Below are 27,820 nucleotides of genomic sequence, written 5' to 3' on the forward strand. Positions count from 1 at the left end.
TCTGGGAGTTCTCGATCCACATACTGCTTGAGCCTTCCTTGTAGAATTTTAAGCATAACCTTGCTAGCGTGTGAAATGAGTGCAATTGTGCGGTAGTTGGAGCATTCTTTGGCACTGCCCTTCTTTGGGATTGGGATGTAGACTGATCTTCTCCAATCTTCTGGCCACTGCTGAGTTTTCCAAATTTGCTGGCATATTGAGTGTAGCACCTTAACAGCATCATCTTTTAAAATTTTAAATAGTTCAGCTGGAATACCATCACTTCCACTGGCCTTGTTATTTGCAGTGCTTTCTAAGGCCCATTTGACTTCACTTTCCAGGATGTCTGGCTCAAGGTCAGCAACCATACTACCTGGGGTGTACGAGGCATCCATTTCTTTCTGGTATAGTTCCTCTGTGTATTCTTGCCACCTCTTCTTGATGTCTTCTGCTTCTGTTAGGTCCTTAGCTGGAATTTATCTTCATGTAAACTGCTTTTGATAGGGTGTTTTGTTTTGTTTGCAATCAAGCAGTGTATAAATTTTATTAGATATGAAGTAGCTTTGAGGCGTTTGTTGTTTATAAAGGTAAGGTAAAGGTACCCCTGCCCGTACGGGCCAGTCTTGACAGACTCTAGGGTTGTGCGCCCATCTCACTCAAGAGGCCGGGGGCCAGCGCTGTCCGGAGACACTTCCGGGTCACGTGGCCAGCGTGACATCGCTGCTCTGGCGAGCCAGCGCAGCACACGGAAACGCCGTTTACCTTCCCGCTAGTAAGCGGTCCCTATTTATCTACTTGCACCCGGAGGTGCTTTCGAAGCGCTAGGTTGGCAGGCGCTGGGACCGAACAACGGGAGCGCACCCCGCCGCGGGGATTCGAACCGCCGACCTTCTGATCAGCAAGCCCTAGGCGCTGAGGCTTTTACCCACAGCGCCACCCGCGTCCTTTGTTGTTTATAGCGGCTAACAAATAATTTACAGCAGAGCCACACCATACAGTTAAAGCACTTGGTGTCTCCTTGCAGAGCTATAATTCCCAGCACCTAACAAAAAAATCTACAGTTCCCAGGATTCTTTGGAGGGAGTCATGCACTTGAAATGTGCATTTGGCGTGCCTGGCGTTACCACCCATCCTTCTTTTCTCTCTCCGCTTTCCTTTCCTTTTGTAGGGAAGTATAGTCCTGGGTTAAACCACAGAGCCTAGGACTTGCCGATCAGAAGGTTGGCAGTTCGAATCCCCATGATGGGGTGAGCTCCCGTTGCTCGGTCCCTGCTCCTGCCAACCTAGCAGTTCGAAAGCACGTCAAAGTGCAAGTAGATAAATAGGTACAGCTCCGGTGGGAAGGTAAACAGCATTTCCGTGCGCTGCTCTGGTTTGCCAGAAGCGGCTTAGTCATGCTGGCCACATGACCCGGAAGCTGTACACCGGCTCCCTCGGCCAATAAAGCGAGATGAGCGCCACAACCCCAGAGGCGGTCACGACTGGACCTAATGGTCAGGGTCCCTTTACCTTTACCTATAGTCCTGGGCTACATTTTGGAGTCCCTTGTTTTGCCATCCTCCTCTTGACTATTCCAGCCTTGATCTCGCTCTCCAGAAAGCACTGTGCCAAAGGTGATGGCATTTGTAAGACCTTTCCTTTACAGCCAGCTATTACGCAAGGCAACATAGATCAGTGTTTCCCAACCTTTTTTGGGCAAAGGCACACTTGTTTCATGAAAAAAATCTCGAGGCACACCACCATTAGAAAATGTTTAAAAAATTAACTCTGTGCCTATATTGACTATATATAAACTTTTACTTATGTAAAAAAAAATAAAAAAATAGTAACAGCATAGAAGGTAATGGTTAGGCTAGCATCCCTCTTCCAAATATGCTAGGTTTTTATTTGCAGGGACTGTTCTACATGGGAAAGCATTCAGCACTGTCATTCTCCCATCTGCCATCTGAATTGGTACTATTCTGGGTCAACTTACTCTGCTGCATGTGTAGATGAAAATGGCACCAAGTGTGGGGGAGGGGGCAGAACAGGTTTCAGATACAGGATATTAAGCATACACGTACTTCAGATTGAACTGGTTGCTTGCTTTGCAAGTTTTCATTTCCCAAATGACTGCCTTGGCAAGCGCAATACCTACCAGGCTCAACGCCGGTCTCGCGCTGCCGCTTCCCGCGCTCTCAAGGACCCGGGAGGAGGAAGGCGTGAAGGGAATCCCGAAGGCGCGAAAACCTCACGCATGCGCAGGCCTTCCGCCTGCGACAGCCCAGTAGGCCGGCCGAAGCGAGCGGCGATGGGATGTGGGAGGGAGCTCGCTCGCCGCCCCGCATGTGCCTATGTGGGGCACGTTACAGCCCCGTGACGTCAGCGCCACGCAGGCAGCCAGGCAGGCAGACGGCGAGAGCCCCGCGCTGGGCGGCCTCTCCTCGCCGCCACCGCCCCGCCTCTCGCCGCCCGACTCGCCCGACTCCCTCCCACGGCACACCAGGCAACGTCTCGCGGCACACTAGTGTGCCGCGGAACACTGGTTGGGAAACACTGACATAGATGAACTTCCCCCTTTGTTTCGCTTTCTTCCTTGCAGGGGATGCAAAGCAAAAAGCAAGGCGTATACTTAGGAGGAAGATCCCTCAGGGAACTGACATCCTCGCCTTCTTTTTAAAGATATATTGCTTCTTGTTTGGGTGGATGGCTTAAAATGATCAGCCCAAAGCCTTTGGGCAGTCTGCGTTTGGAAAACATGAAATTATATTTGCACAGTATTATTACTATTAATGAGGTTGCAGTGTTTAATTTATTAAGGGGTTATATTAAATTAATTTTAAAAGAATTTATCGATAAATGAGGCGTACCTGATTACTGTAATTAGGCTAGACATTAGGCCAGGGTTGGGCAGGTAGTGGCCCTAGGGGTGACAGAAAGAGGGAGAAGAAAAGGTTGGGAGAGAAGTGGCCGAAGCAGAGAAAGAGAAAAATGGCAGAAAGAGTGCTTTTCATTTAAGAAACAGACACAGTAAAATTGAAAAGTAAAACTGAAAAAGAGTGCTTTTCATTTAAGAAACAGACACAGTAAAATTGAAAACCAGCTCAGCCTCCTTTGTGAGGCTGTCCTTGACCTTTCTCTTTTCATCCCATTTCAGTTACGCAGAAGTATGTTTCAACAACCCAAATGTGGTCAGACTGTGTCCTGGTAAAAGTTTGCCCTTTTTTTGCAGAAGAAGGGAAGAGGCAAAGAAAGAAAACACACCTCAGAACTTAGTATTTTTATGTGCTAAGTTTTAGACGGCTTGTATTAAACACAACCTTTTTCATTACAGTACTCGGTAGGGTTTCTTGCAACTCTGTGCCTCTCAGGGGGGTGAGAAACATTTTTGTGGGGTTGCATTCCCTTCAGTCTTTTTTGGGGGGGTCATCTGTTGGGTGGGTTTGCACATTCTACTGCAATGAAATGAAAGCGTCTCACCATGAATCTATGGAGGGTGAAAAAATTGCTTGTTATACTGTGAGTCTTCCCTCCCCCCAGATTGATATATTCCTTTTGTGAACCAAATCAACACTGCTATCACCAACAGGCAACAGATCTAAACCAGACCAGCTTCGCTTCAGAAGCAGTAAGATAAAAAACCGAAGTCTTAACGGCACAATATTTCCCTGACGAAGAACCCTGTGAGGTCAGAAGGCTTGCGAAACTTTTAAAAGCAAACACTCCTTTGCGGCAGCGCACCCTCCCATTATTCCCTCCCACCATGGGCTGGTTTGTTTCCCGCCTTCTCTTCCCACCCCTTTTGTTCCCCCGCCAGCCAATCCAAAGCTCCCGTGGGGTTCAAGCGCCTCTGCTCACTCCTTCTGATTGGCTCCCCGCCCCATGGCCCGTCCTCATACGATGGAGAAAGCCAATCCAGGTGGTGGCGCTGCTATGGTCCATTTTTACCAAGGGAACCGCCGCCCTCTTTCGCGGTGCACTCTGGGGGTTGTAGTCCGCCAGCGGCAAACCTGCGCTGGGTTCCTTGGGGCTCTGACAGCGCGAGGACTACAAAGCCCTGAATGCACCGCGGCGCAATAGGAATCTCTATAAGTAAAGCTGCCTGCAACTCTGGCTCAGTGGTGCAGAGAAGCCTGGAGAAACGCGATCAGGTGAGAGCCGGCGGGGAGGGGTAGAAATCTTGCTTTCTTTCGTATTCCCTTATAATGCTATACTATAAAATCATCAGGGAGCCTAAAAAAATAGCAGTTCTTTAAGGTGCCACAAGACTCCTTTGTTGATTTACCTGCAATAGACCTAGCACGGCTATCCCACTGGAAACTGCATTTATTACCCACCCGAGGTCTGCGTGTGTATTACCCAGCCTAGACGCGGGGGGAAACCCCATCAAAGAGCGGGGAAAGAAGGCAAAAGGGTTCCTTAAACAGGAATGGGCGGGGTGGACTCCCGATTTCCCTGCAAACGTGAGTGTGGTTAGGACATTGTTGACAATGCAAGTCACTAGTCCTCAAGGGGTTTTGCTATCTTACCTTCCAACACATACCTGAAATAGCGTGGTGGCAAATTCGCAAGCCTTTTCGTGATAGTCAAAACCATGGCCCCTTCTAAGACAATGCAATAATAATAATAATGGATGCATTTCAATGATCAATGCAGATCTCCAGGTTTTGCCTTTCATAAGAATTTACAGTTTTTCTGTACACATACTTGGGAAATGATTTGGAGTGCTCCAGTATCTTCTTTCAGGGTGATTCAAGTTGTGCTTTTCTTGAAGTTCCATTGTACGTAACAGAACGTGCATGCCCTTCTCTTGAAACAGAAGGATCTCATGTTCTCCGTGTTCCTAAACACTTTACTTTCACCCCCCGGGCACACACTCCTGCTTGGCTCCCTGGTATGGTCCAGAGCTTAGGGCAAGGGAACAAGCTGAAAGATGACTCAAGCATAATGTGGAGGAAATCTCCGGTGGAATGCAATCGAACACTCATCGCCGAGCCTACCTAGTGGCAGTGAAGGTGGCAAAAAAGTCATACCTTGCTGCCTCCGTTGCATCCTCATTGTGCCATCCAACAGAGCTTTTTCCAGGTGTGGGGACTTCTACAACCTGGCCTGAAGGAAGTGGCAAAACCGATCATAGCTCGCTGTGGCTTGTTTGCAAAGAATTTTGAGGATAAAATTGCTTGCATCCACCAGGATTTTGACTCTGCTGTTACGCAGCAGATGAATCTTTAAGGGTGTCCAGAGCACTGTCTCGTCCTGTTGTGTTGGATGAGTTTCAGTTAGGTAAAACTCAAGGATGTCAACGATGTGCTTGGATCGGTCAGCTGAGGTGATTAATGCCTCCTTGTGAGATAGGTGGTCCCTGCCTGCTTAGGTACATGGTGGTGAAGTCACTCCTTTCAATAAACCCTCCCTGGATACAGAAAATCTAAGTAACTATAAGCAAGTTGCCAATCTCCCCTTATTGAGCAAGGTTTTGAGTGGATTGCCATGGACCAGATCCAGGGGCTCTTCAAGGAAACAAATTTTCTAGATCCATTTCAGTCGGGGTTAAGGCCAGGTTTTGGCACAGAAACTGCTTTGGTCACCCTGCCTTCTATCAGGAGATAGACAAGGGAAATGTGTCCCTGTTAATTCTCCAGGACCTCTCAGTGGCTTCCAAACCATCGACCATGGTATCCTTCTGGGGTGACTATCTGAGTTGGGCTTCAGAGGTGTCATAGTCTGGTTCACGGGCGATCGAAGTCCCGGTAAGGGACGTCAGGACTGGGGGCAAGATGGCGGGGTGGGAGCAGGAACGGGGGTCCTGAAGCCAGGAAGCCAAGGGTCTGAAAGTAAGGAGTCACTAAGTCAAGGGTCCGAGGATCAAGAAACAGGGAGTCAAGAAGCCGAGGTTCAAGGATCAGGAAGCAAGAAGCCAAACGCAGCAAGACAGGAAACGTGTTGCTGTGGTAAAGAGCTGAAGGGAAATGATGACCTTATATCCCTTCCCAGCTCTTGCCACCAGGTACTGTGAGTTACCAATTGGCATCACCTGTGGGGCCGTGCCTTGCCTCTTCAGAACAAACTTAGGAAGGCCCCAGTCCTGCAAAGTCCTATTGGTCACAGGGCCCGGCTCCCGTACGCACACCTGACAAGAGGAGGGTGGCACCACTTTGCGGTGGTTCCCATCCTACTTGGATGGTCGTTTCCAGAGGGTGATTTTGGGGGGTGTTCTTCAGTCCTGTGGAGCCATCAATGTGGGGTTCCTCAGGGTTCAGTTTTATCCCCTTATGCTGTTTAACATCTACATGAAACAGCTGAGCGGTGTTATCCAGAGTTTTGGACTATGTTGTCGGCAATATGCTAATGGCTCTGCTTCTCGTATACAACTGCGGTTGTAGCAGTGGGTGTGCTAGACCGTTGTCATACCTCGGTAATGGGATGGATGAGATTCTCTCTGAAGGAGCGAGCGCATAGCTTGGGTGTACTTCTGGAGCCTTTGCTTTCACTTGAGGCTCAGGCTGGTCTCAGTGGCACACAGTGGCTATCCTCAGCTTTGGCTGGTGGCCCATCTGTGCCCCTGTCTGGACAGGGGTAGCCTCACTTCTGCCATCTATCCTCTAGGTTAGATTACTGTGATGCGTTACATATAGGGCTGCCTCAGAAGAGAGTTCAGCTGGTGCAGAATTCGGCAGCCAGGTTGCTAATTGAAGCAAGACAGTTTGAGCATATTACTTTCATTCTGGCCCAACTGCCTTGGCTGCTAATTATTTTCTGGACCAAATTCAAAGTGCTTGAACCAGGCAGAGGGCCTTCTCGGTGGTGGCGCCCGCCCTGTGGAACGCCCTCCCATCAGATGTCAAAGCGATAAACAACTACCTGACATTCAGAAGACATCTGAAGGCAGCCCTGTTCAGGGAAGTTTTTAATATGTGACATTTTAGTTTATTTTTCATCTTTGTTGGAAGCCGCCCAGAGTGGCTGGGGAAACCCAGCCAGATGGGCGGGGTACAAATAATAAATTATTATTATTATTATTATTGGTGTTGTTGTTGTTGTTGTTGTTGTTGTTTTGATCAATAAAGCCTTAAGCTGTTCAGAATCACTATACCTCAAGGACTGCAAACCAACCTGGACTCTGTGGTAATCATGAGAGACCTTTCATCAAGTGCCTCCTCCATGAGAGGTACGGAGGGTGGCAACATGAGAACAGAGCCTTTTCTGCAGTGGCTCCCCTTTTTTGTGGAATGCTTTCCCCAGGGAGTCTTGCCTGGCTCCTTCATTACATATCTTTAGGTGCCAGACGAAAACATTCCTCTGTAACCAGGCCTTTGGCTGATTAATATTCTATGGCCTTTTAAATATGTTTGTGGGGGGGCGGCGTATTATTGGTTTGTTTTGGTTTTATTACATGTATTTTGTGTTCTCATTTTGCATTTTTCTGTTGTGAACCGACCTGTGATCTTCAGTTGAAGGTTGGTATACAGATTTAATAAATAATAGCCACAATAACCTAGGAGCATGTAGGGGCTAAAAAGTTCCCTGATCAAGCTGGTTGGATGGACACTGGAAATGGAGATTCTGATGCAGAAATAGTATCGGGTCTTTGACGCACCCCCGTGACCTGAACCACCAAACTGCTGTGTATCTAAAATTAAAATTTGTTGCTCTGTCCCCTGTATTACAGCAAATGGATGGGATGGGGGAAGAAGACTCCTATAGGAGGGAGCAGAATAGAGCCAGCACCTCCTGGGTTGGGTTCTTGCTTAGGACTCCTAAAAAAAGTTCACTCCACGTTGTGCAATTGCCTTGAGTGTAGGCTGCCTTCTGTTGCTCTAGAGATTTATGCCAGCTTCCTTGTGTGTAGACATATCACAATCTGTGTGGGTGCCTTGCCTTGTGTAATTCCATGGCCGTGCGCTTATCTTTTCCAGATAGAAGAATGAGCCAGAATGGAGTGGAGGCGGCGGCGGCGGCCACAGACATGGACCAGTTTGTGGGGTTCTTCCCCCAAGTTGTGAAGGATCTGACGGAAGATGACCTCCACAACGCGGAGGTGTCTGATGTTGTCGCCAGGCTGAAGCAGGTGACGGCGTGAGCTTGATTGGAAAGGCTTTTAATGGAAACTTGAAGCTGGTGGTTGCCAACATGGTGCTCGTGGGCACAGTGGCCTTCTTCAGGTCTTCCTCTGCTTGTCCACAAAGCCTCTGAGCCCCCCACTCATTGCCCCCTTGGTCATGAGATACAGAGGGGTCATCCCCTTGAGAAAAACAGCTGAAGAAGGAAACTGGGAGAGTGATGTTCTTTCCCACTTTCTCTTTGGGCTCTATGGGCTTTTTGTTCAATTTCATCCAACTTCGTCATCCATTAGAAAAAAAGTGTGTGTGTGTGTGTGTGTGTGTGTGTGTGTGTTCGTGTTCTTTCTGGGTGAGGGACCAGAAGGGGGCTGTCTAGGGCAGAAACCCCAAAATCCAAATATATCTTTATGTGATCCCTGACTGGTTGGGACATGATGATCTAAGACAGGCATTCAGGCCTCTGAAGAAGTGTGCATGCACACGCAAGCTCATACCAAGAACTAACTTAGTTGGTCTTTAAGGTGCTACTGGAAGGAAAAAAAATTTTTTGTTTAGGCCTATAAAAGTTAGTGACCCTTGCCTTAAACTGTGGTGCTGTATATTTGGGGCAGTTTCATCTCCTTAAGGCATGGGCCTTATCTAAAGGGCAAATCATGATGTTCTTCTGTCTCATTTATTACATTCATTTTCTTCCCTGTTCCATTTGTGTACATTTGCCTCCTAGGCACATCCAGACTTCAGCAAGGTGGTGACTTCATGGCGCTTGGGGCCTATCCTGTCTTTCTGCCTCAGAGTGGTTTCACTTTTCCCAGGGAACTCTGGGAGTTGTAACTCTGTTAGGGGGTTAAGGGTCTGCTCTCGGCACCCTGAAGAGACTACATCTCCCAGAGGACTTTGGGGGAAGCCGTGGCTGTTTAAAGTGGCATCATTTGTGCTTTAAATGTGTGTGGGAAAGCAAGTAAGGGAGGATGTGCCGGCTGCGTATAAAATGGTGCAAAGTGTGGGGAAAGTGGACATAGAAAATATTTTCTCGTCGCAGAAGTCAGGAGCCATTCAGTGAAGCCAAATGTTGGAAGATTCAGGACAGACAAAAAGGAGGACTTCTTCACAAGGCTTTTGATTAAGCTATGGAATTCGCTTCTATGATACGTTAGCGATGGCTGTTAAATGGGACTAGGCAAATAAGCCTGTCAATGATTGTGAGCCATTACATCTATATAGGTTATTTCCAGCATTGGAAGTGGAATGCCTCTAAATGTCTGTTGAAATCAGAAGTAGGGAGTTGTTGCTGTTAGCAATTGTGTGTGCAATGTATGTGTGCAATTGATATTATTTCATAACCTAATAGCAAATCCTCGTACAGCAGTATTTCCCAAACTTGGGTCTCCAGCTGCTTTCGGACTACAATTCCCATCATCCCTGACCACTGGTCTTGCTACCTAGGGATGATGGGCAGTCCAAAAACAGCTGGAGAAACACTGCTTTACAGGATGGGAGGATAACAACTTCTGGTCATTGGCCATTCTGGCCAGGACTGATGGGAGCTCAAGTCAACATCTGGAGGGCTACAGGTATTCCCCATCCCCACTTTAAGTAAAGGTAAAGGGACCCCTGACCATTAGGTCCAGTCGTGACCGACTCTGGGGTTGCGGCGCTCATCTCTCTTTATCGGCCGAGGGAGCCGGCGTACAGCTTCCGGGTCACGTGGCCAGCATGACTAAGTCGCTTCTGGTGAACCAGAGCAGCGCACAGAAACACCGTTTACCTTCCTGCCGGAAGGTACCTATTTATCTACTTGCACTTTGATGTGCTTTCGAACTGCTAGGTTGGCAGGAGCAGGGACCGAGCAACGGGAGCTCACCCCGTCGCAGGGATTCGAACCGCCGACCTTCTGATCGGCAAGTCCTAGGCTCTGTGATTTAACCCACAGCGCCACCCGCTTTACACCTCACTTAATATGTGATCCCTGACTGGTTGGGACATGACTGGTCTAAGATGGAGGCAGGAACCAGTGCCCCTCCAGATGTTACTGAACTACCAAGTCTGCCATCTCTGACCATTGGCCATGCCTGCTAATAGGGCTGATGGGAGCTGCGGGGCCACAGGTTCCTCCATCCCTGTTCTGGAGCCTGCTTTCAGTAGCAAAAAGCTTCCTCTATCCTGGTGTGTGTAACTATGGGGGTGAGTGTCTCCGCAAATGTCATCCCTCCTTGTTCCCTTGCAGGTCGTGGAATACAATGCCGTCGGGGGGAAATATAACCGGGGCCTGACGGTGGTAGCTGCTTTCCGGGAGCTGGCTGCGCCAGAGCAACAAGATCCGAAAAGCTTCCAACGTGCTCTAGCTGTTGGATGGTGCATTGAACTGGTGGGTGTTTTGTACACAGTATCCCTGTTATTTGGTGATGTGGAAATAAAAGGGTGTTTTCCCAGGCTTGCCATATCTGGCCGGGTTTATGTCTAATCTCATTTTGTGTGGATGTGACACCCATGCTTGAGAAATAGAATTTCTGCTTGTTCTGAGATGAGCAGACCTACTAGTCACAGTGGCAGTGCTCTACCTCCTGATCTTGGAGGAAGCATGCTTTTGAAATGGCTGGGGATTGCAGGTTGGGATAATTGCCCTTGCACTCTGGTTCTGCCTTTGGGCTTCCCATAGGCATGTGATTGGCTGCAGTGAGAACAGGCTGCTGGACTACATCGCCTGTTGTAGCAGGGCTCTTGTTACCTTCTTTTGTGTCAAATTTTCATTAGACTTTAAAATAAGATAAAGGTAAAGGTACCCCTGCCCGTACGGGCCAGTCTTGACAGACTCTAGGGTTGTGCGCCCATCTCACTTAAGAGGCCGGGGGCCAGCACTGTCCAGAGACACTTCCGGGTCACGTGGCCAGCATGACATCGCTGCTCTGGCGAGCCAGAGCCGCACACGGAAACGCCATTTACCTTCCCGCCAGTAAGCAGTCCCTATTTATCTACTTGCACCCGGGGGTGCTTTCGAACTGCTAGGTTGGCAGGTGCTGGGACCGAACAACGGGAGTGCACCCCGCCGCGGGGATTCGAACCGCCGACCTTTCGATCGGCAAGCCCTAGGCACTGAGGCTTTTACCCACAGCGCCACCCGCATCCCTTAGACTTTAAAATACTTACATAGAAATTACAGATTTCAAATTTGTTACACATTTCTCTCTAAACTTTGAGTTCCTGCCTTTCCCTCCATGCTATTCTTAGTCCTGTCCCATTTCCATACTGCATTCTAATAAACATTTTGCCTAGGCTATAATTTTTCTACCGCTGCTCATATTTCAAATCCTGCTCGCGATTACATCTGATTGTGGTATATTTTCAGATATTCCAAAAAGAGCTTCTATTCTGTCATGTTGGCTTCTTATTTTTGCTGTTAGCGCCGCCAGTTCTGCATAGTCCATTCGCATTAAAATCCATTCTTTCCTTGGTGTTTTCTCTTCTTTCCAGTTCTGTGCGTACAAGATTCAAGCTGCTATTGTTGCATACATAAATAAGTTAATCCTCTTTCTGGGGGGGTCTCTGACCCTATTATCCCTAAAAGAAAGGCCTCAGGTTTTGGGGGAATTACCAGTTTAGACTTTTTTTTAAAAAAGCATTTCATTGTGTATCATTTCCCCAAAACCTTTGGCTTTTCACACATCCACCACATTTGAAAAAAAACGTTCCCTCATTGTTATCTGGCCTATATCTTCCTATATATAGGAAGGCCTGCCATTTCTCAAGCAGCAAGACCGTGGCAACAACCTTACTGCCATCTTGCAGCTTGAGAAATGGCGGACTGACCGGCCCAAGTGAGCTGTTTAAAAAGCATGAGGGGAGGCTCTGAAGTGCTTCCCTCCTCTTTTAAACCTGCCTTTCACACAGCAATTTAGCAGAGTCTGTGTGAAGCGTCTTCCTGTGTTAAACATGCCTTTAAAGGGGGTGGGGCTCCAGGTGAGCTATGGGGGAGGAATGGGGTGATAGGTGAGGAATAAAGGGAGGGGGTTGGGCAGGTATGGAGGATGGGCAAAGGGGTAGCTGGTACTGGCTAGGGGAGCGAGCGGGTGTGATCACCCCTAGTATTACAGTATGCAATAATAATATGGGGGTGGTATTTGGTTTGATTTCAGCTGCAGGCCTTTTTGCTGGTGGCAGACGACATCATGGACTATTCAGAGACCCGCCGGGGCCATCCCTGTTGGTACAAAAAGGTAGGGACGGCGGTTTCTAGGGTTTTCCTGACCTCTGTGGCACGTGGGGCGGCCATTACAATGAAGGGAACAGCGACCTGTGGCCCTCTGGATGCTGTCAAGACTCCAACTCCCATCAGCCCCAGCGAGCGTGGCCATCAAGGATGATGGGATTTGCTGTTCATCAACATCTGGAGGGTTGCAGGCTCCTTATCCTCGGGAGGATGTCCAGTTTCCAGGATCCAGCCTGAAATCTCTCATTGGCCAGGCAGCTTGTGAATTGGGTAGTTTATCTGGATCCTGGTCTTCTGGTTCTGTTGAGTCTGTGTACCAGATGGTAGGTTCCTTGCCTTCCCAAACCTGGTCCACCAGATGTTATTGGATCCCAGTTCCTATCAGCTCCAGCCAGTGTGGCCAGTGGCAAGGGATGATAGTTGTAATCCAACAATATCTGGAGGGCACCAGTTTGTGCAAGAGCAGCTCTGGGTGACAGATGATTGAATGTCCCTCTCAGAGCACACCCATTTAAATTAATAAGCATGACTCTTCACTTCTTCAGTGTGTCTGCTCCACGTAGAACTTAGTTGGATCCCAACCCTTTCCCTTCATCTCATACTTGCCAGGATTTTGCAGATAGAAAACGAGTAACACTTTAGTTTGTTGCATCAAGCATCACTTTGCAAGCCCCAAGACTTCGCTGTTGCCTGTTGTTGTCTGTCTGCTGTGCTCATTCACTCTGTGCTGTTGATTATGATTAGCATTTTAAATGCAAATATCAATGATGCAAGGAAATCAGAGACACAACACAAAAGGGAAACGGGACTATGAGGGAAGGTGAGAAAAGCAAGCTTAATTACTTGGCTATAGAGGAATGTAGGACTCAGTGCTAGTCCTACTCGGAATAGACCCATTGAAATGAATGGTCATGACTAGCTTATGTCCATTCATTTCAATGGGACTATACTGAATAAACCTTAGCTGGGTGCAGCCCAGAGATCTCGTAGTGAATGAGGAAGGGGGAATTGAGAGGAGCTAAAAGCTGCTAGCCTTTCGGCAAAACTGATGGAGAGGCCTTACGGCTCCCTCTCTCATAACCTGATAGAGTATCCTCCACTGATTATTTTTTTAGATGCCATTTTGGTTGAGAGATAACTAGCTTACCACCAGCCGTTCAAAAACATATATTATTAGATCCAATACAGTATGTGTGAATCGCCAGGCTGACCATCCCGTGCCACTTTAGTGCACATAAATGCGCAATCAGGTGGGTGTGTACTGGCGCGTAGTAAAACTGTGGAACTCCCTGCCACAGGAATGCCACCAACTTGGACGGCTGTAAAAGAGGATTAGGCAAATTCACAGCGGATAATGCCTGCCAGCTGCAATGGCTGTGCTCTGCCTCAGAGGCAGTAATGCTTCTGAATATCAGCAGCCGGAAACCGCGGGAGGAAAGAGCGGTGTTGTGGCTGGATCCTGCATGAGAACATGATGCTAGGCTAGATGGCCATTGGCCTGATCCTGCAGGCTCTTCTTTCATTTTTAGATGGGTTATAATCCATTCCCCTCTCAGGGTCAAAGCTTCTACAGACTCCTTAGTAATTAACACCACAGTCCTATGCCAGTCTCCTCAGAAGTAAATTCCACTGAGTCCAATGGAGCTTACTCCCTGGTAAGCATCATAGGACTGCAGCCTCCACGGTGAGCTGGAGTGTGTGCCTAGTCATTAATGCACTGAACTGTTTTTCCTTTCTTTCTGTCCCCCAGGAAGGAATCGGCCTGGATGCCGTGAACGACGCTTTCTTGCTCGAATCCCTCATCTACCGCCTGCTGAAGCGATACTGCCGGGGTCAGCCGTACTACCTGAATTTGCTGGAGCTGTTTCTCCAGGTGGGTTTAGGCCCTGCCGTGACAGGTTATCGTAGTTTCAACACTGTCATTTTTCAACACTGCCTATATGCTGGGGACTGGGACGAAGCCTTTGCCCCTGATGGAAGGTCCTTCTGTTGCCATGGAAACTGCTTCCGCTTCATGGAGGGGAGGGGAGAATTTGTGGGCTTGAGTGTGGCGGAGGCCATTTTGACCTGCAGAGAATATACTCCCTGACCAAAAGGAAGACTGCAACCCCCCCCATGGCTTTTTCACGGCACCCCCTGTTCCCACATCCACAGAAAGGTCTGAGGGAGTGCTTGTTGCAGATTTAATCAGCAGGAAAATATTTTCTCTTTCATTTTAAACCCATCTTTGGGGATAGCATAAGCTTTTTTTTTTTTTTTTTAATTCTACCCCACCACCCTTCCACTTTATCCCCACAACATAACCCTGTTATGTTGCTTAGGCTTGACAGGCCGAAGGTCACCCTATGAGCTGCATGGCTGGTTGGGGATTTGAGCCCTGGTCCTAATCTCACCCTTTGACCATTATAGCAGCCTTAAGGCTAACAGAGAAAGCATTCTTGTGAGAGAAGCACACTGGAGGGTCTGACTCTGTGGCCTGTAACTCCTCAAAGAAGCCCTGAGCCCCCTCTTCTGCAGTTTACTTTTGCAAACCTTGCGCTGTTTTCAAAAAACCAGCCCTTTCCCCCCCAGACATGACGGCACATTCTCTCTCACTCTGCATCCAAAGGTTAATCTTGAGGACTAGAATCTTTCCTCTTCACCAAGTTGATTAGGAAATCTCGATCACATCCTCCACTACTGCCATTAGTTGAGAAGCCGTGTCCTTTGGGTAGGAAAATAACATCAGTGCCTTCTCTTTATTCCTTTAATTAACATATATTTAAGTTGCGCTTTGGTGAGGGAGGTCTGTGAAGAAGTACCAGACGACCCTGATCGGGCCTGTTTTTTGAAAATGAGACACTTTGCAACATTTCTTCATAGGAATAGCAGGGAGCTGGTGGTTTATCAATCTTAATTTTCTGCTCTTATCCTGTTCCTGCTCTCCCCACCCCCCAGACATCATACCAGACTGAACTGGGGCAAGCCCTGGATCTTATCACTGCTCCCCCATCCAAGGTGGATCTGAACCGCTTCACAGAACAGAGGTGAGAAGCTACTGAGATGACAAGGAAATAGTATTGGACTCTGCCCAGGAAAAAAGTGGCGCAATGATGATTATTGATAATTAAATCTACAAAAAGAACATCCATTTTTGGTCCTATTCAGAGTTGGCTCATTGCTGTTAATGGACATGACCTAGCTGGGATATATTAATTTCTGTGGCTCTGTTCTGAGTGTATAACTTATTTGAAAACAACCTGACCCTTTTTTATAATAAAGGGGAGCTGTGAGGTTTTGTTGTTGCTGCTGAGGGTTGGCAAAGGGGGTGCAGGGTAGGCAGAATTGGTGTGCATAGCTGTCAACTTTTCCCTTTTCTTGCGAGGAATCCTATTCGGAATAAGGGGATTTCCTTTTAAAAAAGGGAAACGTTGACAGCTGTGTTGGTGAGCAATGCAAGCAGGAGTTGCAGCCCCTATCTGGGCAACACCCTAGAGGTCCCGGGCCATAAGGAAGTTAGATTAGCTTCAACCAGAGCCAGGGCCTTCTCAACACTGGCTCCGGCCTGGTGGAACGCTCTGTCTCTTGAGACCAGGGCCCTGCGGGATCTGATCTCTTTCCGCAGGGCCTGTAAGACAGAGTTGTTCCACCTGGCCTTTGGCTCAGAATCAGTTTGATTTCCTCCCCCGTTTTCTTTTCTCCTCCTATGATGAGATTGCTCCCTAATTGTTTTAATATTGTATCTTAATCTTTTAAATTGTATTTTAATCAGCTTGTTTTTATTATTGGTTGTTAGCCGCCCTGAGCCCGGTCTTGGCTGGGGAGGGCGGGGTATAAATAAAAATTTATTATTATTATTATTATTATTATTATTATTATTAGTGTGTTGCATATTTATGATTCAAAGCTGGAAACCTTTCAAGTCATGACCGACTCTAACCTTGAACCGCGGATGCCCTTCTCTGGCAGGTACAAAACGATTGTCAAATACAAGACGGCCTTCTACTCATTCTACCTCCCAGTGGCGGCTGCAATGTACATGGTGAGCGAACGGACTTTTGCAGTATCAATGTTGCTTGGCAGGGAGGGAGGGAGGGAGGGTGTCGCAAAGACAAGTTTTCCTGGGGCTGGAGAGCTGAAGGCCAAGCATGTTCAGGCTTCTGCCCTTAGCTAGGAGTCCTAGAGTCCCTGGCTTCCAGGAATACCAAGGCCAAAGGGCTGCCAACCCAGCCCCATCCATCAGCCAGAGAAGGACCAGCGGCAAGTTGCGGATTGCTTCCTCCTCCCTGCTAGCAAGAACGTTCAGCTCCAACTGCTAGTTTCCCTGGAAGCAACAGAAGCGGACACTCTGGTTGTTGTTTTTTAAAGATTTTTATTAAAGTTTTCAAAAAGTTACAAAAAGAAAAAGAAAAAATACAAAGTAAAAACAGTTAAAAACAATTCAATCTTTCCGTATCTTATCTTTCATTTGCTTGTTCCCCAGACCTCCTCACACCTCCCTTTTTTGTATCCAGTTCAATTGGTTGGTTCAGCAAATCCTTTCCCTCTTTGTTTTTATCCTAATCTTTAATCTTAATATATTATAACTTTAGATTATCACCTGTTAACAATCCATTTTTGCACATCTTTATAACATTACTGCTGAAAACCACTTAACTTCAATCCAACATCATTCTAACATTCCTTAATTTTGCAGTATTTCTGTAAATAGTCTTTAAATTTCTTCCAATCTTCTTCCACCGACTCTTCTCCCTGGTCTCGGATTCTGCCGGTCATTTCCGCAGAAGCGGACACTCTGATCCCAGCCCATGAGCCAGAGGGCAAAGGGCCCTTTGAGGTTGCATCCCCTCCCTCCCAGTAAGAGCAGCAAGGGGGAGCAGCCTGGCCCTAGAGCTATCAACCACTACCCAAACAAAAACACCTGCAAGGAAAGGTCAGCCTGCCCTGAACTGGATATAACTGCCCTCTTATTAGCAATAATAATAATAATAATAATAATAATAATAATAATAATAATAATAATTTATTTATACCCCGCCCATCTGACTGGGTCTCCCCAGCCACTCTGGGTGGCTTCCAACCAAATATCAAAAACAATACAGCGTCAGGACATTAAAAACTTCCCTAAACAGGTGTCTTTTAAAAGTAAAATAGTTATTTATTGCCTTGACGTCGGATGGGAGGGCGTTCCACAGGGCTGGTGCCACTACCGAGAAGGCCCTCTGCCTGGTTCCCTGTAACTTGGCTTCTTGCAGGGAGGGAACTGCCAGAAGCCCCTCGGTGCTGCACCTCAGTGTCCAGGCTGGATGATGGGAGTGGAGACGCTCCTTTGTTCTGTTCTTGGAAGAACTCCTCTCCTTCCCTCTACCTTTCCCCTCGACTTCCCTTTTTCCCTTGTGTGCTGTGTGCTTTAGTTTGTGACACTGAGAGCTGGGCCCCACTCCCTCAGTCTCTCTCCCTCGTTTTCATTTTTAATTGGTGTGAGCCGCTTAGGCAATTGTCTGCAAAAATGCAGTGAATAAATAAAAACAAGAAGGGTTTGCGGGGACCCAAGTTGTCGTTTGGTTCCCACTCCTAAAGGGGAGAATGTATGCATTTGGAATCTTTTATTTGAATCTTTGAGCAAGTCATTCTCTTGGGTAGCTCTGTCTTAACAATAGTGTGTATTCACTGAGCCACACAGCTGCACACAAAACAACATTATATATATATATATATATTTAAAAAAACAGATATGGTAATCAAACAACAAAGCAAACTTAAATGACAGTTTAAAAAAAAAAAATCTAAGAAGCCTCCGGCCATCAAATAGATTATTTATTCATAGCTTGTTGGATCCCAAATGCTTGCAGAAGCAAAACTGTCTTTGCCAAAGTACTAAAAAGAATGGAGAAAGGGCAGCCTTAATAGAAGAACAAATCTTGTAAACTCACTGCAGACAATGGGAAGGCCCCTGTCCTGCACTGACCCCTCCAACAGAAGAAATGAGGAGCAAGGCCTTCAAAAGTAGCCTTGATGTGCCTGGGTGTTTTTTACAGAAGGAAATACTAATGACTCTAGCCTCCCTGCCCCCAGAGAATTCTGGAAAATGTAGTTTTTGGGAGAGCTCTGGTTATGGCTTCCCAGGAGAAATGGCTCCCAACGTAACTTTTAAATGTTTTGTCTGTCTTCTCTTTTCCAGGCTGGCATAGACAGTGAAGAGGAACATGCTCATGCGAGGACCATCCTATTACAGATGGGGGAGTTCTTCCAGATCCAGGTGTGTTTTTCTTCTCTTACTTATGGAGATCTCTGGCTACAACTACACCATCCTGTATACCTGAAGGAGCGTCTCTACCCCCATCATTCAGCCCAGACACTGAGGTCCAGCGCCAAGGGCCTTCTGGCGGTTCCCTCACTGCGAGAAGTGAAGTTACAGGGAACCAGTCAGAGGGCCTTCTTGGTAGTGGCGCCAGCCCTGTGAAATACCCTCCCATCAGATGTCAAGGAAATAAACAACTATCTTACTTTTAAAGACAGTTTAAAGGCAGACCTTTATGCTTTTAATGTTTAATGCTGCATTGCGTTTTTAATTCAGTGGTACCTCTGGATGTGAATGGGATCCATTCCGGAGCCCCGCTCGCATCCTGAAGCGAACGTAAGACACGACTGCGGGTCAAGTTTCACTGCTTCCGCGCATACGCGTTACGTCTGAGCGTCTGCACATGCGCGAGCGGCAAAACCTGGAAGTAATGCACTCCGTTACGTCCGGGTTGCCGCGGAGTGCAACCCAAAAATAGTTAAGCTGAAGCGTATTCATCCCGAGGTATGACTGTATTCGGTTGGGAGCCGCCCAGAGCAGCCAGATGGGCGGGGTATAAATAATAAATTAGTATTATTTATTTATTATATTTAAAGCAGTGTTGTACCACAAGCAGTCATGGCTTCCCCCAAAGAACTCTGGGAACTGTAGTTTAAGAGTACTGCAAGTTGTTAAGAGACCCCTCAATTCCCTGTTCGGAGCTACAATTCTCTGAGTGGTTTAGTAGTCAATGCTTCTTCCACAGAACTCTGGGAACTGTAGTTCTCTGATCAGTTCCCAGTAGTCATGTGGATATGGCCTTAATTTGCCAAATACTCAGAGCATGTAATATTTAGTTTCAACAAGGAGGTCAGGGTTCAGAAGCGAAGCTGTGGTGGACCCTTTTTCTGTGCATACTTTTGTTCTTTCTCTCCCTCTCCATTCTTTCAATGGGTAGATCCATGAGGACCAGCACCTTTCCTGTTATTTTAAATCAGGCAGGGAGACTGTTGTTGCTGGTTATCTGTCATGATTCAAGGCTGCATTGCTAACTAAACCTCAGGACATACTTTTGTGTAGACAAAGTTAGTAGTAGACAAGGTTACATCTCACAACTGGACTTGACTTCTGAGTTGATGTTTGTCAAGTTACTACCCTGAAGGAACATGGAACAGGTTTGAACCAGGAATGTTGTAAAACCCAAAATTGCACTACTTGTTAGATCAGGCTAGCTGATATTTTGCCTAAAAACCCTTCCCCCCCCTTCCTTCCTCTTATTAAAAGTTGCATAAGTGGGAAAAGAATAGGAAGAAGGAAAATTACTGTGGTTTTTTCCCCAGAAGAATGCAGTTTTAAAACTGCAGTCCTTAGGGTAACTGAAATGGTGTATGCTGTGTTTGCAAGCCAGGGTCAGAGAGAGCTACTTACCGTATTTTTCCGTGTATAAGACATGGGTTTTTTTTTACCAAAAAAAGTAGGTTTAAAATTGGGGCTTGTCTTATAAACGGGTAGTGCTGAGGGGTGCTTTCTTAATTTGGAGTCCCCAAAAATAGAGGGTGTCTTATACATGGGGCGTCTTATACACAGAAAAATACGGCGATAGCTTATCAAAGTAACTTCAAAGTCATATCTTATCCTTGTATTTGGTTCCAACTGATTGGACCCCATTCATTCATTCGCAGTAATACATGCTGCTTTTCGGGCAGACATCATAAAGCAGTTTACATAAGATTATTATAACAGTAAACATCACTTAAAAAAATAATTCACAAGACAGCTTGCTTATTTAAAAAAAGCTGTTAATGGTTCTTCTTCCCTCAGTGCAAGATGGTCCTTTAGTTACAGATTAGAAACCAATCATTACCTGTGAGGGTACCTAGGAGCCTGCGCTGTATTTTTTTTTTTTTTTTTAGAGAAAGAGTCGAGCTTATAGACATGTCCAGACATTAGGAGACCCCCTGTTCCCCTTACAAAGCTATAAATCCTGGGGTTCCCTGGGAAGAGGGATCAGTGGTTAAGCCACTCTGAGAAACTGCAGCTGCTCCTCCTAACAACTCACAGCAACTTGAACAAAAGACAGTTTCCCAGGATCCTTTGGGGGAAGCCATGAGTGTTTAAGAGACGCGGGTGGCGCTGTGGGTTAATCCACAGAGCCTAGGACTTACCGATCAGAAGGTCGGCGGTTCGAATCCCCGCGACGGGGTGAGCTCCCGTTCCTCGGTCCCAGCTCCTGCCAACCTAGCAGTTCGAAAGCACGTCAAAGTGCAAGTAGATAAATAGGTACCACTCCAGCGGGAAGGTAAACGCTGTTTCCGTGCGCTGCTCTGGTTCGCCAGAAGCGGCTTAGTCATGCTGGCCACATGACACGGAAGCTGTACGCCGGCTCCCTCGGCCAGTAAAGCGAGATGAGCGCCGCAACCCCAGAGTCGTCCACGACTGGACCTAATGGTCAGAGGTCCCTTTACCTTACTTATGAGTGTTTAAAGTGGTATGGTACTGCTTTAAATGTATCAAGTGGATGGGACTTTCGTTTCATGACCCTGTTTCCATATAAGTTATGGTCTCTGCTCAAATCTGGGGAACATCAGGCTTGAGGGGAAATATTTTAACCTTCCAGGCTTCTCTCTTTGGCCCTCAGGACTCTTCCTCAGGCCGCACAGCAGCTCAGCCTTCCACCTTCCTCAAATATTTTTGCCTGGCAGAACCTCATTCCTCTTGCTTGCCTGACGTGTGTGTAGAAATTAGCCTACTGCACAAAGCCAAAGCTTACATGCCCACTTTTGCCTCTGGCCCCAGCTACCACTGACATGTGGCCCTCGGTCTGCGCAAGGTTTCCCATCCTTGCTCTACGGGATCGATCTAGGAGGCTCTGCCTCTCCTCAGTCTCTCTGCTGCCAATTTTCTTTTCAAGGGTGGCTGGCTTTGGTCGTCATGGCAACCGGGAACCCATGTTATGGCAGCTTCCTGCTGGAACCTTGTTGAATGCCCATAATTGAGAGTGTCTGATATCTTTGCATTTTTATTTTTTTGTCCTTCGGCTGAGTAACCTGTTGCTGGAGATCAAGGGCAGGGGAAGAGTATAAACATTCCATGTCCAAGGCAGTATATGTTTGTGTGTGTGTGTAAATAAATATATGTATATATTTATTTTAAAAAATTGTTGATATAATAATAATACTAATTTTTATTTATACCCCACCCTCCCCAGCCCAAGGCTGGGCTCAGGGCAGCTATCAAGCAATAATAAAAACAAGTTGATTGAATACAACTTAAAAACAAGATTAAAATACAATATTAAAATATTGAAACATTAAAATATTAAAATGCAGCCTTATCACAGGAGGAGAAAGGAAAAAGGAAAATGAAAGAGGGGGAGGGAATCAAATTGGCTCCAAGCCAAAGGCCAGGTGGAACAACTCTGTCTTACAGGCCCTGCGGAAAGAAATCAGATCCTGCAGGGCCCTGGTCTCATGAGGCAGAGCGTTCCACCAGACCGGAGCCAGTGTTGAAAAGGCCCTGGCTCTGGTTGAAGCTAATCTAACTTCCTTAGGGCCTGGGACCACTAGGGTGTTGCTATTTATGGATCTTGAGGCTCTCCATGGGGCATACCGGGAGAGGCGGTCCTGTAGATACGAAGGTCCTAGGCCGTGATATGGGAAGTAGAGTAGATTACAGCAAGGAAGCTAAATAACTCTTGTAGGTGACTGATAACTTCTTTGTAAAGACTATACAGTGTCCAGAACCTTACTTTCATAAACATATACAGTGGTACCTCGGGTTAAGTGCTTAATTCATTCCGGAGGTCCGTACTTAACCTGAAACTGTTCTTAACCTGAAGCACCACTTTAGCTAATGGGGCCTCCTGCTGCCGCTGCGCCGCCGAAGCCCAATTTCTCTTCTTATCCTGAAGCAAAGTTCTTAACCTGAAGCACTATTTCTAGGTTAGTGTGTAACCTGAAGCGTATGTAACCCAAGGTACCACTGTAAGTGTGAAGAATATATTTACAAGTTCATGCACAGGTTTCCTCCTATTAACGTTTAGGGATCTTCCTCTGTCTGTTTCACTTCAGACAGATCACACTGACACAACACTGTCTCCAGCAGAGCAGCCGTTCTCCCCACAGACAGACAGAAGCAGAAAGCAGTTAAAAACAACAGTTGCTGGAATAACAGTCACAACGGAATGGAATGCCTCTCTCATATGAATCAGCCAATCACACGACAGCTACTGCCAAAGCGAGGGGGAAACCCCATGTTAAAAATACACAGTAACCCAACCTAAGAAAATATTCCCATTTCAGTATTAAAAATTTCCCTAAACAGGGCTGCCTTCAGATGTCTTTTAAAGAAAGATAGCTGTTTATTTCCTTCACATCTGAAGGGAGGGCATTCCACAGGGCGGGCGCCACTACCGAGAAGGCCCTCTGCCTGGTTCCCTGTAACCTTACTTCTCGCAATGAGGGAACCGCCAGAAGGCCCTCGGTGCTGGACCTCAGTGTCCAGGCTGGACGATGGGGGTGGAGACGCTCCTTCAAGTATACTGGACCAAGGCCATTTAGGGCTTTAAAGATCAGCACCAACACTTTGAATTGTGCTCGGAAACATATCAGGAGCTAATGTAGGTCTTTCAAGACCAGTGTTATATGGGCAGGGAGGGTCTCAGCATGCGTACCAGATGGAGCTGATAGATAGCCATCCTGGACACAGAATTAACCTGTGCCTCCATGGACAGCTGTGAGTCCAGAATGACTCCCAGGCTGCGCACCAGGTCCTTCAGGGGTACAGTTACCCCATTCAGGACCAGGGAGTTCCCCCACACCCACCCGCCCACTGTCCCCCAAAAACAGTACTTCTGTCTTGTCAGGATTCAACCTCAATCTGTTAGCCAGTGAGGAGCTGGCTCTGCCACATGCTGCCCCTCTCGCCAGCTAGGCTGGATCCCGCCTCCCTGCTCACAGGGGCCCTCAGTTCTAAGGGCCCTGTGCAAGAGAGCAGGAGGGGCGACGGAGCAAGCTCTGTTGCGCACAACAGAATGCTGTGGAAAATCGTTTCAAAAGACGGTATTGGAGCACTTCAAATCATTTGCCCATGTGCATGCAGAGAGATTAGCAGATCTTATCTGAAAGACAGTATCTGGAGATCTGCACTGAGCGTTGCAAAGCCTCCCTAATTATTGCTATATGTTTTTAGGTGTGCTGTGGTACCTCGGGTAACAGACACTTCAGGTTACATACGCTTCAGGTTACAGACTCCACTAACCCAGAAATAGTGCTTCAGGTTAAGAAATTTGCTTCAGGATGAGAACAGAAATCGCGTGGCGGCAGCGGGAGGCCCCATTAGCTAAAGTGGTACCTCAGGTTAAGAACAGTTTCAGGTTAAGAACGGACCTCTGGAACGAATTAAGTTCTTAACCTGAGGTACCACTGAGGCATTCCCAAAGTAAAGGAATGATTGAACTCTGATTAATAAGAATACACACAGAGGCTTGAACCAGCAAGACTCTGGGAAGGGTGCGTATAATGATCTCTGCGTGCCTCCACCCCTCGGCCCAGGTCATTTTATTCACAAAAGAACTTTTTCAGAGTGTTCGTAAGAACCAATCAGATTTCTTCTGAGCATTTCAACAAACCCCATGTGGGGACAAAGTTAAACTACCAAAACTAATTAAGCACACATATTTCTGGGGTAAACAAAACAGAACTACAAAGGAGTGCATTTGGCAACCCCTGAGGTCATAAACAAGCAATACACATGATAAGAAGGATGGCCAGGAGGACAGCGATCATTATCACCTTTATGTGAAACCTGTTTCCTGGCCCTAGGATTAACATCCTGAGATTAACATATCAGAAAAGCTACATCAAAGAAACTGCCCACTGTCTTTGATGACCTAGGACGCCTGCCTGTTTACGTGACTTGTAAAGAAAGAGAAATGGAACAGGGATGCAGAGGTGTGGATTGATCAAGAATCATATCAAAATAGTTTAAACCCAGTCAACGCAATGCTTTCATTGCTGACACAGATGGCTTACTCTATATTTGTTATAATTCCTCATAGCAATCCCACCTGATCACTACATACCACTGTATTGCATAATCTTATAAAGTTCTGTAATCGTGGAAGGGGGCGTGGTGGTGATGGGGCATGGCGGTGAGGGCCATGAAGGGACCCTGCACTTCAGAATCTGCCACAATGCTATTGGCGCCTTGGTCTTCCCTAGCAATTTCTCTGGGCCCAGCGGTGCAGGTAATGTCAAGCCACAGCACTAACACTCTCCCTGCCTGCAGGATGATTTCCTTGACTGCTTTGGTGACCCTGAAATGACCGGGAAGATTGGAACGGACATCCAGGATAACAAATGCAGCTGGTTGGTGGTGCAGTGCTTGAAACGAGCCTCTGCAGAACAGAGACAACTTCTAGAGGTAAAGAGGCTTCACAATTCCATGCCCTGCTAACGTGGGAGGGAGGGGAGCCAGAATCCCTTTTGGTCCCACTGGGACCAGAAGCTGGTTGGTATCTGTGGATTTCTCCATCTCTCTTTGAAATCCAAGCAGCGGTTCGAAAAAGAGCTTAGCTGCTTTTCATCAGGTGCCAAAATGGGTTTTTTAAAAATCCGGTTTACACCCTGATGCAACTTACGGCGAAACACCGGCAGGTGTGCAGAAGTCAATTGAAATTGGTAAAGACAAATAACCTCTTTTTAGACAATTTATTTTTTCATTCTTCTAAGCTACCTTTTGGGACGCGGGTGGCGCTGTGGGTTAAACCACAGAGCCTAGGGCTTGCAGATCAGAAGGTCGGCGGTTTGAATCCCCGCGACGGGGTAAGCTGCTGTTGCTCAGTCCCTGCTCCTGCCAACCTAGCAGTTTGAAAGCACGTCAAAGTGCAAGTAGATAAGTAGGTACCGCTCCGGCAGGAAGGTAAACGCCGTTTACCTTCCCGCCCTATTTATCTACTTAGACTTTTTTGGGGCGTGCTTTTGAACTGCTAGGTTGGCAGGAGCAGGGACCGAGCAACGGGAGCTCACCCCATCACAGGGATTCGAACCGCCAACCTTCTGATCGGCAAGTCCTAAGCTCTGTGGTTTAACCCACAGTGCCACCCGCGTCCCTATCATCTATGCATCTACACGTATGCAATTATGTGTCCTCCCACCCACCTTTTTTGGTTATGCATTTTCTTCTAGTTTTGTCACTGGAGTAGAATGTGGGCCTCTTGTCCCACGTTTAAAGATCCCCGGGAACCATAGTTTGTGAAGGGTGCTGGGAATTGTAGCTCTGAGAGGAGTGAACTACACTTCCCAGCATCCTTTCAGGGGGAAGCCATGGTGTGTTTTCGCAGCCTCAATCTGCCCTCGCAGCACTCCCTTTTTTAAATCAATAAATCTCTGCCCCTCTAGGAGAACTATGGACAAAAGGATCTGGAGAAAGTTGCACATGTGAAACAGCTCTATGAGGAGCTGGGCCTGAAGAAAATCTACCAGGACTATGAGGAGAGCAGCTACCAGTGCTTATCGGGCCTTATTTCCCAGCATGCTGTACGTCTGCCCAGCCAGATCTTCCTTGGCCTGGCCCAGAAGATCTACAAGAGGCAGAAATGACAGACTCGGCTATCAAGAAGGAAACCAGCGTATAAATACTTGTCACATGTGTGTTTGTGTGGGAGGGTGGGTTTTCCCCATCTTTCGTGACATTGATTAGTGGAGCTGCTTTAAAACCTGTTTTTGAAACCTAGTTCAGACATTTCTTAACTCCCTGACACTGGGAGTGGTGGTTTGAAGGGGCTGGAAGGCTGAGGCACACTATCCAAGGTGTTCTCGCCCCTCTTTAAACTTCTGACTATTCCCAGGGTTCCCTGGGCTAAAACCAAGTAGTGTCCAGCTTAACCCAAGAAACATGCCCATCTAGTTCCCATGTTGTATTTCCCTTTTTGGTTCTGCTGGCATCCGCCATGTCCTGCAGTGCTCTGGCCACTTCACCCAACACTGTTGGGTGAGTCTTTATCCCCACAACTCTCAGAAAAAGCTGATGGCTGCCTATTTAAAATAAAATTTTAAAATCCTTCCATGAAGCGCAGGGGGGTTTAATTTGGGGGTGGGGTTTTTTTTTTTGCATCTTAAATGCAAACTGTTTTACCTGAGGGTGAGCTGTCCTGTGGTGATGAGGAGAGCATTTTTGGCTAAGGATTTTTCTTCCTTCAGTCTCTTTCTCCCATTCCCCTTCTAAGCAAGGGGATGAGGCTGCTACAATTTTGTTTGTTTGTGGAAGAAGACAAGATCCATAGCTGAATGTAATCATCTCTGCAATACGCACCATGCATTTAAAGCGCCCCTCAGAAATAAACAACCTGAGAATTGTGGTTTAAGGGCCCTGAGAATTGTTGCTCTGTGAAAGGGTAAACTACAGTTATCAATATTTGGGGGGGGGGGGAGAGCGGAGTGATGTGCTTTTAATCTCTCTCTCTCTCTCTCTCTCTCTCTCTCTCTCACACACACACACACACACACACACACACACACTGAGCGTATCTATAGTAAATGTTGCTGACTGTATGTCCTGACATAGCTTCTCAGGAGGGAGAACGATTCACCTGGATCAAAACAAACCTGTTCCCATTTTGGGGAGGGGGGCATGAAGAAGACCCCCTCCTGCCACCCCCCACAGTGCTCTGAAGCAGCACCCAGGGGTGAAAATGGTGGGGGGGGGTAGTATCAAGCATCCTATCATAATGGAATGCACAGGCTGGAGAAAAATGAGTTTGTAGCAATAAATTATTTTGAAACCAGGCTCTTGTTTATATTCATTTTAGCCACTTTTGTATACTCCTTTGTTGTATGTTTACGCTTTTACTTGCATACAGTTTTTTGGCCCAAAGCCCCCAACCCACCCTGTGAAATTGTGTTCTAAGCCGTCTACATGAAATACTCATTCAGTCTAGCAATAAAATTCAGAGTTGGAAAGAAACTAACATAAAAGAAGTCCAACTTGTAAGAAGTCCCTTTTCTGCAAGGAGCTTAAGATTGCATATACAGTGGTACCTCGGGTTAAGTACTTAATTAGTTCCGGAGGTCCGTTCTTTACCTGAAACTGTTCTTAACCTGAAGCACCACTTTAGCTAATGGAGCCTCCTGCTGCCACCGGAGCACGATTTCTGTTCTTATCCTGAAGCACTATTTATGGATTAGCGGAGTCTGTAACCTGAAGCGTATGTAACTTGAAGCGTATGTAACCCGAGGTACCACTGTATGGTTTTCCTCCTCACTTAGTCCTCCTAGGAGGTACGTTAGGCTGAGAAACAGTAAATGGCCCCAAATCACCCACTACACTTCACGGCCAAGT

The 27,820-nt window shown here is 47.0% G+C and overlaps 1 protein-coding gene and 1 long non-coding RNA gene across 3 annotated transcripts; both read left to right on the plus strand.

The window, feature by feature from the left end:
- The first annotated feature begins 3,958 nt into the window (after positions 1 to 3,958).
- Positions 3,959 to 27,267, plus strand: FDPS (farnesyl diphosphate synthase). 2 transcript variants are annotated; one of them, XM_028709842.2, is made up of 10 exons: positions 3,959 to 4,109; positions 7,875 to 8,026; positions 10,243 to 10,383; positions 12,149 to 12,229; positions 13,973 to 14,095; positions 15,160 to 15,248; positions 16,084 to 16,243; positions 18,383 to 18,460; positions 24,770 to 24,904; positions 25,882 to 27,267. In XM_028709842.2, exons 2-10 carry the CDS (start codon positions 7,883 to 7,885, stop codon positions 26,080 to 26,082), a joined length of 1,152 nt encoding a protein of 383 aa, XP_028565675.2. In that variant the 5' UTR covers positions 3,959 to 4,109; positions 7,875 to 7,882; the 3' UTR covers positions 26,083 to 27,267. The 2 variants fall into 2 exon arrangements, with proteins under 2 accessions (XP_028565675.2, XP_028565676.2); XM_028709843.2 differs by having other exon boundaries at positions 3,960 to 4,109; positions 16,171 to 16,243.
- Positions 18,468 to 24,383, plus strand: LOC144325761 (uncharacterized). The gene is made up of 2 exons (XR_013390951.1): positions 18,468 to 22,246; positions 22,470 to 24,383. It is a non-coding gene; the product is annotated as an uncharacterized LOC144325761 (long non-coding RNA).
- Positions 27,268 to 27,820: the final 553 nt, after the last annotated feature.

The sequence above is a fragment of the Podarcis muralis genome, chromosome 16 (assembly GCF_964188315.1).
Source record: "Podarcis muralis chromosome 16, rPodMur119.hap1.1, whole genome shotgun sequence".
Lineage (NCBI taxonomy): Eukaryota > Metazoa > Chordata > Lepidosauria > Squamata > Lacertidae > Podarcis > Podarcis muralis.